Raw genomic sequence first — 17,631 nt, 5'->3', positions numbered from 1 at the left:
AGAGGTCTTGAAAATGGTCAGGAACAACGATGTAGATTACAAAGTTGCTGAACTTTTTTTATTATACAGTGACTAAAAGCCTTTTGACTGCAGTTTAGGCCTCATGCACACAGCCGTTGTGCGGCCGTTCCGTGCATTGGGGACTGCAATTGCGGTCCCCAATGCACGGGTAACATCCGTGCAGTGGGCCGGACCCATTCAACTTGAATGGGTCAGTGGTCTGTCCGCACAGCAAAAAAATATGACATGTCATATTTATTTGCGGTGCGGAACAACGGAAAGAAACACCACGGAAGCACTCCGTAGCGCTTCCGGTGTTCCGTTCCGTGACTCTGTTCCGCAGCTCCGGAATTGCGGACCCATTTAAGTGAATGGGTCCGCATCCGTGATGCGTGGTGCACACGGCCGGTGGCTGTGGATTGCTGACCCACCGTTTGCGGGCCGCAATACAGCCACAGCCGCCCAATGGCCGTGTGCATCAGGCCTAAATCTAAGGTTTTGGGTTTTGTGCACCATTCAGGTTTGTTAATGTTCTTCTTTATGAATAATCTGGATTCAGGAATTTGGAGAATGTACTAGCTCTACATAACCTGCTATAAACTCTTATCTACATACCAAAAACCCAGGGTGCAATATGCATTATATAATAATAAAGCAGGATGCATACGTTACTGACAATGGGATCTGGACGACATCATCTCTAGTAGAGAAGTGAATTTCCACCTATTAATATATACAGCTGGATGCACACATAGCAATAACCTCAAGGTGATTAATCACCCAGATGTAGTATAGTAGCAAGCGCTGGTAGAACCAGTTCTCCAATGGAACTCCTCCTTCGAAATGTTGACTGCACCAGCCCCAAGCATGCTGGGAATGCTGAAAACCCACATATAAGTGTGAACTGAGAACCACACATATCATGAAATATCTAAGCTGCCTTGAGGCCAGGCACCTTCTTTGCGACCTGACAAATAAAAAAATGTAGGAACCTATTTTGCTGGGATCCTCATCGATCAGCTATTATGTGCAAAGGAACCCAGCAGCAAATGTTCAATTAAAGAGGACCTGTCCCCACTCCTGACCTGCCTGTTTTAATAGATTCATGCATTCCCCATGTAATAACAATTCTGGAACATCTATTCTTATGGCTCTATGTTGTGCCATTCCTTTATTATTCCTGCTAGAAGTTATGAATGAATTGCTAGCAGTCTGCAGTAAGGGTACAGAGTGGTGGTAACCAGTTGGGGGGGGGGGGGGGGTGTCCCTGCACAGACTTAATCTATCCAATCAGTGCTGCCATTTTCAAACAGTGCAGGGACACCCCCCCCCCCCCCAACTTGTTACTCCCCTCTGTACCCTTACTGCAGACTGCACAACATAGAGCCATAAGAATAGATGCTCCAAAATTGATATTACATAGGGAATGCATGAAGCTATTAAAACAGGCATGTGAACAGGAGTGGTGAACGGTCCTCTTTAACCTTCAGAAATTAAGCATATCATGGTCACTGAAATCAATGGGAAGTCCATAAAATGCATGGACATGCCAAGTTCTCCAGAGTGAGACACAGTCTCTGCTCCCCTAGATGAAGGTCATGAGAGGGGTCCTCCCTTTATTTACCCACTATTGAAGAGTAGGATATATGAAAATGGGTTTTTAAACTAAACATGTTAAGGGTTCAACAACCCCCTTTTCTCCTCCTCACTATGACGTTAACATCAAAGCCACCCTGGGTATTTGCCCAGCCTGCAGGTGACACACCATGGAGGTGGTCAGGGAACATATTACCCTTCTGCTTCCCTTACTGTTGTCAACTAAAGAAAGAGAAGGGCATCTGTTCACCCGACCTCTAGGCGTCTATTTTGACGTATATGGTGCATGGACATACAGGGCTGGCCTCCAGGAATTAGTATCTGAATCGGTATTGGTAGGTGTCCAGCACACCAGTTAAAATCCAAGCTTTATTTCATAGTAGAAACATTGTCGGGAATTCACCCAGTCAAGTTACTGTGCATAGTTGTGCTGGGATGGTTGCAGTGCCGAACAGCCAAGCCCTGGCTGGTCGACCTATCAGTGAGGCTTGAAGCCAAGCCAATCAGGATCCTGGCTCAGCGTCCAATCCCAAAGCTAGGAGGAGGATTTAAGACTGCTAATCAATGATTGCTATATGACTGTGGTTTTGTGTATCCTGGCTCCTGCATTTTGTGCTACTCACTACTATTGTATTGGAACTTCTAACAGAGGCTTGGCTTCTAGATTAACCCCTTGTCTGCTGATTTGGCTTCTCCAGGTATTCTGACTGTGGCTTGTTTCCAGATTAATCCCTTGTCCACTGTTTTGTCATTATCTGTCTCTCCTGATATTCATCCTGCTTGTCTACTACTCTTTGCACCACCCAGTCATTCTGGTAGGTCTGCCTCCAGCAAGCTTGCATTCGTTTTTTGCTACCTTACCCTAGATATGCCGCAGACGTAACTTGGGTCCCTAGCAGCCAAGTCCATCTGGCCTCAAGGCAGGCTCTGATGAAGAACCTAGTGGTAGGCTATGGTTCCTGATGATTAGGACTGCTAGTAGTTTCTGAGTTCTCTGGCTGGGGTTCTGGACAGTGACCATAGTATTTCCTTACACAAATCACAGAAAATATAAAGCCTAAGGGTAATTACTTACATGGTTTGAGCATAACATAGCTCTTAGTCATAGACTAAGAGCATTGAAACGCAAAAGCAATAAACCTGAGGTTTTATATTTTCTAGGATTTTTCTACCATGAAATAAACTAGCTTGGATTTGAACTGGCGTGGTGTACGCTTACTGATTTTTGGATAATTAGAACTAAAGGCTTCAGTGGAAAGACCTCACCTCATTGTCTGTGACCTCTGACTTCAAGTATGAAGGAATGCGCCATCATAAGGTCAAGGTGCCCTGACGGCATGGGGCAGCATTTTCCAAAAAAATACAATACAGTCATACTTTCCTATCCCTAGGTTTGGTAAAAAGAAGGGGTGGCATCTTCCTTTTAACCATCTTAAACACCAGAATACTAGAAGGACAATTCTGAGCAGCACATGGATGGATACAGGGAGTTAGTAAGAAGGACTCTGGGTATGTCATAAGTGATTTATATTAGTCTAATTCTATCCCAACAATGCATTAGTAACAGCAGAAGTATATATGAAGGACAATACAGTTATCAACTAAGACAAACTGATCTCATGGCACTAGAAAGCACATCTGTCAGCAGGATCAGCCCTATTAAACCAGCCATAATGCCTGGCTGGTAGGGCTGACTTTGCTGATTAAATACATACCTCCCTCTGTTGCTGCGCTCAGGAAAAATAACGTTATTTAAAAATAGGCAAATTAGGGTTTTAGTGCACCAGTCACCTAGTCACTTGGTGCACCTCTGATTCCCTCGCCACTGCCCCCTCCACCTGGATGCCTGGCCCTGTCAATCAAGTGTAAGGGGAGAGCCCAGAGAAGTACAGTGAAGAAGTTAGGTTATACAGAGTGGTTAGGGACCACCCTAGGTGCAATTAAGTCCGGACTGGGGATAAGAAAGGTATGAGTAGGATCAGCTCTACCAGGCACTACAGCTGGATGAATAGGGTTCATCCTGCTGACAGATGCCCTTTTGAACTATTTTACCCGTTGACACATTTTTAACTAATCACATGGTGGAAAAATAAATATAGCCTCGTCATCATTGCTGTCACATCTAGTGAAAGTCAGAGTCACAGCTGAAATCCTGCGATCAGAAAATAAACATAGAAGTACGAGGGCATTCCTATGACTTGTGCAGCCAACCAGAACCCTACTCTGTGCTGATGAGGAGCAATAACTCCCAAACAAATGGGTGTCTCTGGTTCGGAGGGGTAACCTAAGTGATGGTTCAAAGCTCTTTAAAAGGTCAGACATTAGCAACAAGGTAGACGCCTATAGGTGGCGATTTTCTTCCTTGGAAAGCTATTTTCTAAACCTTTTCTCCTTGGATCACCTAAAGACGCCCTACTAGCTGGATCTCTACAAGGAGGAACATTAGCCTTTTGAGGCTTGTAGTCAACTCAAAGAGATGATGATGACTTCAGCTGCCCATATACCTTAGATAGATCTGGCGAATGCTCGTTCAGATATTCCTCCTGCCTCCATGCTTTGAGTCGCATGTGTTCTTAATAAGGAGATGGGACTAAGCATACAAGAAATTGTGAAGGATAGTTCATCCAGCCTTGTAATCACCTTCTCCACATCTCCAGGTGGACGGAGCAAATGCAGGGACAACTATTTGGGACTAAACCACTGCCAGATACCAGAGCTTATATCCCGTGAGAACAACAGATCAAGCATATTGAAATCAAAAATTCTCATTTCAACCAACACCTACCATTGGGGGAAAGTCAGGACACCCCCATACATATAAGATAGTCTGCCGGTCCACCATACTTATGTCTACTATGTATGGCCAGCTTTATTACTACTGATTTCACTGGAATCTCTGAACATCCTCAGGGTTGGTTGCAATTAATGTCTCTTAGAAAGGAGCAGAAAACGTAACTTACCTGGATGGACTTGCTTCTAGCATTGTGGTTTCAATAGTGTCCGGAACTCTGTGTATGGACTCTGTAACCGTAGTGTTAAGGGATTCCCGTGGACGTGGGGTGGGTCTGAAATGAAAAAAGTCATCAGGGTCATCTGCCACTCATCAACATGGTCAATATCTTGTTATTGGCTCTGGTGACTGTTACGGTCTACCTCCTACACTGAACGTTAGAGGAAAATAGATGGTTGTTCCATCATGCGATAAATGCAGTTTAACCTTAGAGTAGTTGTATGGACATACATACTTAGTAGATAAAGGGGTATTCCACTTAAATATATTCTCCTTTGGGGAAGGGGGCGTTAACACAAATTAATGTTGCCATAATGAAAGTATTATATTGAAGATTCCAAGGGACACAGTCCAGGTGAGCTGTGAATAGTGTATAGCGAATCGAAGCCAAACGAATTGACTTCAATCCAAATTTCAGGAAAAGTTCAATTTGCCACGAAGCAGCTTCGTGGTAACTAATCTATTTTTCCTGAAATGGCGGCAAAAAAACCCCAAAACATACTCATCTCATCTATTTGCTAACAGAGAGGCCATTGCGACCATCTTGATTATAGATAGTGTGCGAAATCTCACACGGGGTGACATATGATGTCATCATGCCAGAGCGCTGGCTGGGCACGGTGACTCCATCAGTGATGACATCACCATGCCCCGCCAGCATGATGATGCGACAACGTCATCACGTCACCACAAGATATTTCATGCAGTGTCTTTAATCAAGATGGCTGCGACGGCCTTTCCGTGAGTATTTTTTTTTTTTTTTTTTTTACAGGATTAACCCATGAAAGCCTACAATTGTAGCATCAGATGCTGCGATCAGTGATGAACACGGCATCTGAGGGGTTCAATGATGGGGGGGAGGTGCAATCGCTGTTCCCCATCATTGCGCCAACTACATACAAAGCAATGCGCTTCTGACAAAGTAATTCATCACAAATCAATTTTTTTGGGAAATCTGGCGAAGCAGCCGAATCGATTTTTTCATAACTTCGCTCATCACTAGCTGTGAAGAGACAACAGACCACCCCTTTTTTTTGGGAATCGGTCAGTGTGGGTCCTAAGCTCACTTATAACTTATAAAAAAAATACATTGGTTATTGAAATCTTACATTGGATTCCAAAATGGTGGAAGTTACTTGCCACACTTTGGATATCTGATTAAGTAATTAACGTTAATGAGTCAACGCAGCAACATCAATAGGAACCTGGATTACGGTATAAAGTGTTGTCTGTAGTGAGACCTATATGATGCCATAGGAATGATCATACATAATCATAAGACATTAGGCAGGTAATTATATTTAATACGGAGATAATAACCTTGGGGAGCTACTTCTCTGCTCCGGGGTTCTAGGGCGCTCGGTTTCCGTTTTTGAGGTAATTACAGTTACTCGCCTGTCTCCGGAAGGTGATCTGTTGAGAAATACATATTCAGGAATCCCCAACAATAAATGGGATGGTACAGCAAGAGCATACATTATTTTCAGATATAGTATTGACTGTAGCAGATGCAAAGGATTAATACCTTATCACACGTTCAGATTAATATCAAAATTTTGATAATAGCCTATAAAGTCTAAAAATGTATTGACTGATATACAACTGATGTGACTTATGGCCTAAATAATTCTCCCCTGGTGTCTAGTTACATATTCATCTTGAGAGGTCTCTAATTTAAAGTTTTTGATTTAGTATTTATGTGGGTCAGGATTGATTTCCCATTGTACTTATAGGGGGTCCCACAATGGGTCTTGCCGGCTTTCTGCAGACCACAATACTTTCAGTTCATCCATAAATCAGTGTCATAACTTACCCTGTCCTTTGTAATGATATTCTATTGGGCCCTGTAATATTTATTTATAGTAAAAGATTAAGATGAACCATAATACTACTCTATGAATAATGGTGGTGTTGTGGTCCACAGGTAGGAGGCAGAGCAGACCCCATTGCGGTACCCAAAGTAAGTATGATTGAACATTTAAGGAACCTGTCACGTTGAACAGACATTGAACATGTCTGAGCTGAAGGCAGCATATTATCGAGTAGGAGGAGCTGAGCAGATTTATATTTAGTTTTGTGGGAGAAGATCCAGTATAACCTGTATTTCATTAATTTAAATTCATGCTCATTCTGATCTTTGAAGTCAAGGAGGTGGTCCTATCAGTGATTGACAGCTATATCTGTATACACAGAGGGAGAGAGGCTATCATTCACTGATAGAACTGTCTCCTGGACTTCAAAGCCCAGAATGAGCCTAGATATAAATGAATAAATTATATCTTTTTCTATAAAACTATATATTAATCTGCTCATCTCCTCCTGTTCTATAACATGCTGCCTGCAAATTACTTTGCATTTTCATGGTGACAGGTTCCTTTTAACCTTAACACTGACAAAACCATCTTATAAAATGGTTGTAAATGGTGTAATATAAGTCAAAAAATGGACAAAAAACATCTGAAAATGATTCCTTCTTACCGATTATTGCTTTCATTAAGGCTCTCAGAATCTCGGTATCTGGTGTCATTGACTTCTGTCTCATCCACACAGGTGATAACAGCAGGCTTCGGTGGCTGATTGGTCCTGAAAAAAAAAAAAAAGGATAATTAACAAATAAGTGACAACTTTTATATAGAAATAGCTAAAAAGCAAAAATACAGTACAGTAGTATATGAATTTTTTGTATAAGTTAGACTACAGACTTATACCTTCACAGTAAAAATGTAGACTTGATTACCTCAGCAACTTTTTAAACTCTTGAACTGTTGCCCTTTCATTTTGGTACATGAGCTCACTTTGATTATAACGGTCCTACATGACTAACCAAGACTTCATTCGAGTCTATAAATTGAGGTGCTTAGCTATATCAATTACATATGAAGGACTGAAGGCCTGTACCTAGAAACCCCTTGAGTTTTGGGAATCAGTGAGAGGTCCTGAAGAGAGACCTCAAGAATGTTCTTTTCTGATATGTTTAACAGACACGACATAAAGAAGACACCATAAATTATTATGACAAATTTTTCCAGCATGTCTTATGTTATGATTCATTTCGACTATAGAATAATTTTCATTGGACTCCATAACTTCTAGTGTAGTGGTCAACAATTGCAAAGTGACAACACCCATCATCTTAATTTGGAATCTTTTGTTTTGCAGCAGGTTGAAGAACACTCTCCTAGAGGACATCTATAATATTATTTTCTCTGTTGATGTTGAAGACCTTTATGGTATTATTTTAGGATCTAGGCTATCGTTCTCTAACCTAGTGCTATATGTAGTGTTTGGCCATAACTTTTGTTTGAGATCCGATGTTAAATGACAAGCTTTCTAGTTCTTATTCTACATAAAAATTAAATGTCATAGTCATTCTCCTAACACATACCTGGTACTGTTCAGCTCTGGGGAGATAATAAGGAGCGGAGGTTCCCCTGCAGATTTCTCACTGACAATGAGACATAAATCATACAAAAACAATCATTTACAATTCACATTTTCACTAGTTCCCAACCATATCCAGTGTAAGAAGGTACAAGGAATCATCGTGGATGATAGGTACGTGTCACCGAGGGTCCTGGCCTCGGTGGAGTAAGAGTCGTTTTTTATGTGTCAGCAGCCGTTGCTGTTTGACACCTTAATACTTAGTATGGCTGTATAGCTGATCCGGGATGGCTCTTACTGGAAGTAGTCAAAGTACTGGGTGGGTGACTTCTCCCCATGTTCCAGGCCGGGTTTTGCCAGGTTTAAAAAACAGCCAGCACTGCCAGGTGGGGAGGATTACCTCAGTCTGACAGTGCAGCTCAGGAGGTGTGTGCGCTTGGATTTGAGGCTTGTGCCGTGCTGGAGGGCTAAGACCCGTCTGTAAGGGAAATGGGCCCCCTAAAAGCCTGCTATGGACTGCTGTAGGCAGAACTGCCAACAAGGGGATTTTTCCTATGCAGACTTTTTATTGTGTGGGAACTAACACCAAGACTGCAAAGTAACGTTTTGTTTTTGCTTTATGTGTGAATAAACACGGAAGTTTGATTTAAGAACTCGTAATTTGCCTCTGTACTGCGTAGGCACACCCGGTCTACCAGAGCGAGTCCCCACACCAGCTAGTTTTCTATTCAGTCCTAAGAGAATATGTCTTCAGCTTCCAGCACTTCTAGTATTTGTGTCATTGGCTTGGTTGTAAGTGTATTCTTTGTGGTTAGTTATGGCTTTTATTTTTGGCAGTCACCTTAGGTAGTCAATCTCATGTTCTCAATGGAAACATAGGAGAAGATATTTCACATCTTCGGTGAAGAAGATGTTCCTACTCAATGGTTGTTTGATTTAAAAGACAGCCAAGGAAAGACATTTGGGATGACTTTCCTTAATGGAGATGCTGCTCATATTATCACCCAGACTTCTATCCCTTCCACTGAGTTGGTTTTCTATGGTTGAGATTATCCTCATTTAGCTCTTCCAGAAAATGCAAAGCGGTATCTCCCAAGAAAGAGAACCATCTCACCAGTGATACCTATTGAAAATGGCTCCCTATGAGTCAAGAATTTTCCAACAAGCAGGATGATCTTGGCAGATGTCTCTTTGCATATTTGTTTCCAGTGGAGCATTGCCAATAAGTCTCTGTACCATGGAGTACTACCAGTAAGTCTCATACAGGCCTGGCCTCTTCAAGGAGATTCAGCACCCTGCCTAAGATCTTCCAGAAGAAAAGATGTAACTAACAAATAGACTAAATGCATCAATGCAATGGGCCCGAGCTGCAATACCAGGTATGGCTTATGCAGTAGAGTGGAGCTGTCTCTAAAAGTACGATGCTATGTTTTCTTAAATCGCATATCTTGAAAGCAGAGAACAACTCAGTGTCCCAATGATGAGAGTAAGAACCAGCAATGTAGCATAGACTGTAACACTGACCTGTCTTTGTTGGTTTGACGTGGCACCGGTGTTGGGGTGACGGACCTTTCCTTTGCTACCCTATGAAAAGACATAAAAGAAAAATGATTACAATTATAAACATAGAGGACAATCCAAAGTAGAATGTGGCTCACAAAAGAAAGCTCCAGAAGCTCCGCCATTGATTTAATTGCCACCAGCTACAACTGTTACTCTTTTTAAAGGCCTAATAGACCACTATTAGGCTGCTTCATCATTGCGTGGTCACCTCCTCCCTCCCTGATTATAGACAAATTTAGGGATTAAGGGAGTGTGGCCCCTATAATTTTTTCTGCAGGTTAAAACCACATAGTGACATGTATTCCCTTTTTTTCTAATCTGTTTTTATTTTCTGACTTTAGATTTTGTTTAATTCTATTTCCTGAACATGGATTTTGGGGCGGCCATCTTGCCTGAGCTGTTGTTAACAGCATTTACAGATATGCTTTACAGCAGCCACCATAGGCCAATTACACAATGCACAGAAGGGGAACTCATTAACTTCTATGGGAGAGTTTTCTAGTCATGCTCTGTGAGCTGTGCAGAGGTCAGGCGGGAGTAGATAAGCTGTGGTATCACATACTGTGAAGGGTGGATCCTGTGCCATCTATATATATGGGTGTTATCTGTCATTGTAATCCTACCTGTGATGATGAGATGACTGGTGAAAGGTGATCTGCGCAAAGTATTGCAGCCTATTATTAGGCTTAGTGACCAGTAATAAAACTGCAATATTTTTTAAAACATAGATAGCAACATAAATTTTTTTTAATTACATCACCTAAAATTATTTAAAGAATATATTTAACATGAAACTCGTTTTAAACAATAGGTCATTTTCTCATAAGATTCCCTATGCTGCCACCTGCCTCATCAGGGATTTCCAGTTGAATCTGGGGCACCAGTCCATAGAAAGGATGCCCTGGAGCCGGAAAAGGTACAAAGAAGAGCAACTAAACTGATAAGGGGCATGAAGGGTCTTAGTTATAAGGAAAATAATTAAATTTATTTAGTCTTGAGAAGAGACGTCTAACGGGGGACATGATTAACTTATACAAATATATAAATGGGCAGTACAAAAAATATGGTGAAAAACTGTTCCATGTAAAATCTCCTCAAAAGACAAGGGGCACTGCCTCCGACTAGAGAAGAAAAAGTTCAGTCTCCAGAAGCGTCAAAGCTTCTTTACTGTAAGAACGGTGAATCTGTGGAACAGACTTCATCAGGACGTGGTCACAGCAGGAACAGTGGGTGGTTTAAAAAAAGGCTTAGATGAATTCTTAAAAGTAAATGACATTAATGCTTATCAAAATGTGTAGAAATCTGGGTCTTACTCCACTTTTCTCAAATTCACACCTATCCACCCACCTATCCCTTGGTTGAACTTGATGGACTTATGTCTTTTTTCAAACATATTAACTATGCAACTATGTACTTTTCTTCTGTAGTACATTTAATAGAATTCCTTTTATATAACGTATCAACTTTATTGTATCTTGTATCTTGTATGACTAAGCCAATAGTTATTGAACAACACAAAGCATATTCAGGTGGAGCTACCCTCTAAAAATATGCCTAATGTTTATGTAAAGGACAAATTGAACCGTGGCTAGAAGGGCTCAGCCCCTGATCAATAAAAGTTACCGGATGGGATGACTGTAGGCATACTGCTTATGACCAATACTTCGCCGAGGAATTAAAGGGATGCAAAGCCTAACATCCATCTTATCTGTATTTTATGATAAGTTGAAAACAAGTTATTATTCCCTGTGATCAGCCATTCCAGGCAGACTGTAGTCTTTTTCAATGGGGTGACCGAACACAGGCTACGTGCAACCCCTCAAGGGTTTTCTTCGGTGGATGGAGTTAGAGGCTGCTTTTTTCTCCTAATATGTGGATAATGCATGGGGATACAGATCACCCATATATGTTTCCATGTAGCCATAGGCAAATACACACTATTCCTCCTCTATCTGCATATACAGTCCTACCATTATATTGCATACTAATGGACCAAAATTATAACATTTCAATGCTTGTATGAATCATATATTTCAAAAATATAGGATCCCTATAATGTAAGACATTAATTCATATATTATACCTTCCGCCACTTCAGCCTATTAGTACAGCTTCTGCCATGCCCAGCCAACTAATGGAACCAGCTGTAGTGCCACAACATGGAATCCCCCCCAACAGCATACTTTCAATTTAAGCCTTGAATCGCTTTATGCCAAAAGTTTCCCCCCTAAATGATAAACTTACTGCAGTTCCTCAGCTAAGTCAACCTTGCTGCTGTGTCCACTTCTGCCGAATGCTAGCTTCTCACTCAACCAGTTTACTATTTCAATGCACCGTGGGTCAAATATCAGTATGTAGGGTGTGACCGAGGTGCTGTTCTACTCCCACTGCCACAGCAATTGCATGAATTAGCCATTGTTAGATTGCAATCATATTTGTACTTTGTGTCACTGCAAATTTATATACGTGAGGGCTGAACACAAGGAGAAATGACATGATCGATGAGTCAGATATAAGTCCAGGAGTAGATGACTATGATTTCTCAGTATATGAAAAGAGGACATCATACGATTACAAATCTCAAAGTATGCCTAAAGACTCAGAGAGGTCCTTGTCATGAGATTGGCTGTGGTTCATCAGGGGTGTGAAAAGAAAAGGATTGTAAAGGAGAAGTATGGACCTCTTTGAACCTTGGTGTGGACAGTGACATTTAAGAATCCCCAAGGATGGTAATAAAGTCTAAACAAGTGGGTCCTTGGACAAGACCAGGAATGTCTGAAACGTCATTGAAAAAGACTGAAAGTTGAGAGGGAAAATTGGTGGAGGAAAACCTGCAGGAATATGGATGGATATACAATCATCATGAGGAAGTCATTGAGAAACTTGACGAACCAAACAGAACTCAAAATCTCCACCCATATAGTGACCAGGAGTCAAAACAAAGGGTGGCCATAGACTTAACATAGCTGTCAGCCAAATACGTATTCGGACAGCATCTATTTGTACCAACTCTGTGATAAACAAACACACTTGGCTGAGGGTTTAGTACATGTGTTTTCAATTGGGATATGGGACTGACTAAACAACTACCAAACCCCTCTGGTTGCCTTGAGAAGCAAAGGATTGGGCATGCTCAAATCCAGTGGGCTGTCAGAGAAGAGCTTGGAGGCTCCTATACACGTTTGATAATTGGCCACATTCTATATATCCAATTATTTAAATAACCTAACACTAACCATAGATGTGACATATGAAGTTACTGGTTGCATCAATTTGGAAACCAACCCATGGTCTCATAGATGCCAAATACTTTTGGGTGAAACACAAGATTATCTCCACCAACTTCATATTGACCACTGTTCATCTCTTACATAATGAGTGTTGTCACCCTGCCCAGAAGTCCAACATAATTAGCAAAGAATGCACCATTTTGTGTTGAAGTGTGATGGTGTGTGTTTGTATGTGCATGAATAAATGTGTTTTCTGCTTTAGGGCTTTCAATTTTCCTAGCATAGCTGTAAAATTGACTTGTGTCACAAGCTTGAGCGAATAACTCTGATATCTGAGACCTTTTGCTAGTAGAACAATATTTGCCGAGAACCTGACCTGGTTATTTTACAGGTTTAAAAATCCATTCCTTCTAGCGTTGGGTCTATTATGAGAACCGACCCTTTTAATATTCATGTTCGTTGCTCAACCTACGGTTTTCCAGGTCTTTTGCTAGGCCTAGATGCCCCCTTTGTTCTAGGCTTGGAAGGGAAATTGTTGATTCCACGTCACAGAGACCACTGGGAATAGTCTCATTGTTTAGTGTGTTGATGTTGGCACTGTTCTCCCTTGTTGTCCTGACTGAAGCGAATATGCATGTTCATGAGAAAGAAACTAAAAACCACATAAGAAGAAAACCACAGGAAAGCAAACAGCATTTAGTGCCCCATTGTGTAATGAGCTGTATCAATTGCATCTTCGGTGATGGCAGAATAAGGCCGAGTAAATATGTTCTGTATATGGGTTGCCTTCCAAAAAGAGGGAATTTCCTGTTGTGGAGCATGATTGAAAGACCCGACCTTTTTATTTGCAGTGTCCGGGATCTTAAGGAGGTTCCACCCATGAAAAACTTTTATATGTTCCTATGACATCTCAAAAGTTTAAATTGAATTTAAAGGGAACATGCCATCAACTTTATGCTGACCTCACGGAGGGCAACATAAATTAGTGACAGAAATGCTGATTTCAGCGGTGTGTCACTCATGAGCTAAAAGTAAGTGGTTGCTGAGAACCATCATCATAATCATTGCAGCTCAGGCCTTGAAAAGAGTCAAATCTACCTGAGAAGAGTCATGGTTATTTATAGTCTCCTGCACTCCCCGACCATCTGCTGATGATTGGCAGTTCTCTACTAGTGAGAAAGGGAGACAACTAGGCAGAAGACGGTCAGTCATCAGCAGGTGGGCAGGGAGAGCAGGAATTCATGAATAACCAGGACTCTTCTCCGGTGGCCGTAACTCTTTTCCAGGCCCAGTCTGCAATGATTGTGATGTTGGTTCTCGGTAACCACTTACTTTTAAGTTAGAAATGACAGGCCGCTGAAATCAACTCACCTGTCTCTACTTTATTCTGCTGTTAGTATGGGCTGCATAAAGTTTACTCAGAGGAAACCCACGCAAACACGAGGAGAACATACAAACTCCATGAAGATGTTGTCCTTGTTCAGATCTGAACCTAGGACCCCAGCGCTGCAAGGCACCAGTGCTAACCACTGAGCCACCGTGCTGCCCACGTTGATAACAGGTTCCCTTTAGGCTCCATTCAGACGTCCGTATAAATGGTCCAGATCCGTTCCACAATTATGCGGAACGGGTGCGGACCCATTCATTTTCAATGGGGATGGAAAAGATGCGGACAGCACACAGTGTGCTGTCCGCATCCGCACTTCCGTTCCGCATCTCCGCAAAAAAATAGAACATGTCCTATTCTTGTCCGCAATAGAGGACAAGAATAGGCATTGTCTATTATAGTGCCGCCCATGTGCGGTCCGCAAAACACTTACGGACGTTTGAATGGACCCTTAAAGTGGGAAAGGTTGACATAAGGAATACGATACAATCACTAACCCTAAAAAATAAGGAGTTCTAGAGCTGTGTGTGGTTTTGTGGGAGTGATTGCAGGTGGCTGAGTGTGGATTGCAGCAGAGATCATTGAAAGTTAAGTGTTTGTATTTTTGTACTTGCATTTAAAATCGTTTTTTTTTTTTTTTTTTTCTCTGCTTAATTAAGGCGAGTGCCTGGGGCAACCAGGTGCTATAAATTGAGCCACTTATACTCTACAGAGCCTGCTCTACTAAGTGGCTTCTTATTAAGTGGAGTTAAAAAATAAGGAGTTTAAGAAAAGGAGTTTGGAAACTAAAGTTGGATATAATTTCCTTGTGTGTTGTTGGCTTAATTTTACGTGGTCCTTCAACTACAGCAGACAGGGTCTAAATCTAAATAATTTATACTGTTTTACTTTTTTACTGTTGTAATCCCCATTTAGTATGTGTTGCACAATTTACAACACAGTCCAGTGCACATCTTGCATGATGTATGCAGTCCTGGAACAGCCGTTCAAGGGTGTATATCTTTGTTCTAGATGTGAGCAAATTACCCGTTTGGAATCGCAGATCGAGTCTCTAAATGGGCAAGTTGCAACACTGAGAGGCATTGATAATTTGCAAAAGAGTTTGCTTCTCACCGAGCAAGCACTCTTTGGGGTAGATGAGGGGGAGGGTGACAGAGAGGAGGCTGAGGAAAGTGAGGTAGCTAGCTGGGTAAAAGTTAGAAAGCGGGGTAGAGGGAAGAGTGCCAGAGAGGCTAGCCCTGATCTGACACACCCCAACAAGTTTGCACGTTTGGCAGATGAGGGGGATGTCAGTCCGGGGACGGCACTGCTGCAGCCAGACACTTCCTCTGCCAGTCAGGGGAATGTCAGCTCCAGTAAGCAGGGAACCAGGAGAGCAGGGCAGGCCAGACAGGTGCTGGTAGTGGGAGACTCCATTATTAGGGGAACAGATAGGGAAATCTGTCACAAAGACCGTGATCGCCGAACAGTGTGCTGTCTTCCTGGCGCTAGAGTTCGACACATCGCGGATCGGGTTGACAGATTACTGGGAGGGGCCGGAGACGATCCAGCGGTCATGGTCCATATCGGAACCAATGACAAAGTTAGAGGTAGGTGGAGAGTCCTTAAAAATGATTTCAGGGATTTAGGTCAAAAGCTGAGGGCAAGGACCTCAAAGGTAGTATTTTCCGAAATACTGCCTGTACCACGAGCCACACAAGAAAGGCAATGGGAGATTAGGGAGATTAACAAGTGGCTCAAGAACTGGTGTAGGATGGAGGGGTTTGGGTTCCTGGAGAACTGGGCCGATTTTTCTATCGGCAACAGGCTCTATCGTAGGGACGGGCTGCACCTCAATGGGGAAGGGGCAGCTGTGCTGGGGAGAAAGATGGCTAGAAGGTTGGAGGAGTGTTTAAACTAGGGACTGGGGGGGAGGGTAATTACGTTATAGGAGGGGAAGATAGTGCAGATAGAGACCGGGGGCAAGGTAATAAGAATGGGGGAGGAATGGAAGGAGGGACTAGAACAATTCAGAAGGAAAGGTGTAGGGTAAAAAATATACATAAACCTCTCAAATGTATGTATACTAATGCCAGAAGCCTGACTAATAAAACTGGTGAACTGGAATTAGTGATGTGTGAGGAGGACTATGACATAGTGGGAATAACTGAGACATGGCTGGATGATAGCTATGACTGGGCAGTTAATGTACAAGGTTACAGTCTGTTTAGAAAGGATCGTCAAAACCGGAGAGGGGGAGGGGTCTGCCTTTATATAAAGTCCTGTCTAAAGCCCACAGTCCGAGAATATATAAGTGAGGGACATGAACATGTGGAGTCACTATGGGTAGAGATACATGGAGCTAAAAACAACAATAAATTACTAATAGGAGTTTACTATAAACCACCTAATATACCAGAGTCCACAGAAAATCTACTACTAAACGAGATAGACGAGGCGGCAAATCATAATGAGGTGGTTATTATGGGGGACTTCAACTACCCAGATATAGACTGGGAAACTGAAACTTGTATATCTCATAAGGGAAACAGGTTCGTGGCTATAACCAAAGACAATTACCTCTCCCAACTGGTTCAGGACCCGACTAGAGGGACGGCCATACTGGACTTAGTATTAAAGGGACTCTGTCACCACTTTCTAACCCCCCCTTTTAAAAGTATTGTTATCTCCATGGCGCCCCTGTGATTACAAAGGTGTTGTTAGAAGATAAATTCGCCGTCTCCTTTTGATAAAAAGAGCTTTTATCTAACCTGTCAATCTTCTTGATAAGGTGCCCAGGGCGTTTCTGTTGGTCTCAAGCTGCCGCCCGCCGCGGCCGCCGTTGGTGCCCAGCTCCTCCCCTGATGCTTTCAGCGCCGCCTGAAAGCATCAGGGGAGGAGCTGGGCACCAACGGCGGCGGCGGCGGGCGGCAGCTTGAGACCAACAGAAACGCCCTGGGCACCTTATCAAGAAGATTGACAGGTTAGATAAAAGCTCTTTTTATCAAAAGGAGACGGCGAATTTATCTTCTAACAACACCTTTGTAATCACAGGGGCGCCATGGAGATAACAATACTTTTAAAAGGGGGGGTTAGAAAGTGGTGACAGAGTCCCTTTAACCAATAGACCTGACAGAACAACAGACGTGCAGGTCGGGGGACACCTGGGAAATAGTGACCATAAAGTAATAACTTTCCAATTATCATTCAAAAGAGCGTTTCTACAGGGAGGAACAAAAATACCAAACTTCAAAAAAGCTAAATTTAGCCAACTAAGAGAGGCCATAGGCCAAACTAACTGGGACAAAGTCCTCACAAATACAGACACAAAATGGGATATCTTTAAAAACATCCTAAAAACTCATTGTCAGAGGTACATACCGTATGGTAATAAAAGGTTAAGGAACAAAAAGAAACCAATGTGGATAAATAGAACTGTAAAGAAAGCAATAAATGACAAAAAGAAAGCATATAAAACACTAAAA

The 17,631-nt window shown here is 42.2% G+C and overlaps 1 protein-coding gene across 1 annotated transcript in view; it reads right to left on the bottom strand.

The window, feature by feature from the left end:
• ZNF185 (zinc finger protein 185 with LIM domain) overlaps nucleotides 1-17,631 on the bottom strand; it is a 162,165-nt gene that overhangs the window by 20,472 nt on the left and 124,062 nt on the right. The window contains exons 30-34 of the mRNA XM_040442565.1: nucleotides 9,512-9,571; nucleotides 7,992-8,051; nucleotides 7,085-7,189; nucleotides 5,927-6,019; nucleotides 4,557-4,661 (exon numbers count right to left, since the gene is read on the bottom strand). Of these exons, the coding sequence (XP_040298499.1) occupies nucleotides 4,557-4,661; nucleotides 5,927-6,019; nucleotides 7,085-7,189; nucleotides 7,992-8,051; nucleotides 9,512-9,571 (423 nt within the window). The remainder of the gene's footprint in view (nucleotides 1-4,556; nucleotides 4,662-5,926; nucleotides 6,020-7,084; nucleotides 7,190-7,991; nucleotides 8,052-9,511; nucleotides 9,572-17,631) is intronic.

This window comes from Bufo bufo, chromosome 8 (genome assembly GCF_905171765.1).
Source record: "Bufo bufo chromosome 8, aBufBuf1.1, whole genome shotgun sequence".
NCBI lineage: Eukaryota > Metazoa > Chordata > Amphibia > Anura > Bufonidae > Bufo > Bufo bufo.
Note: the sequence above shows the minus strand (reverse complement) of the source record. Positions and strands in the feature narration are given on the sequence as shown.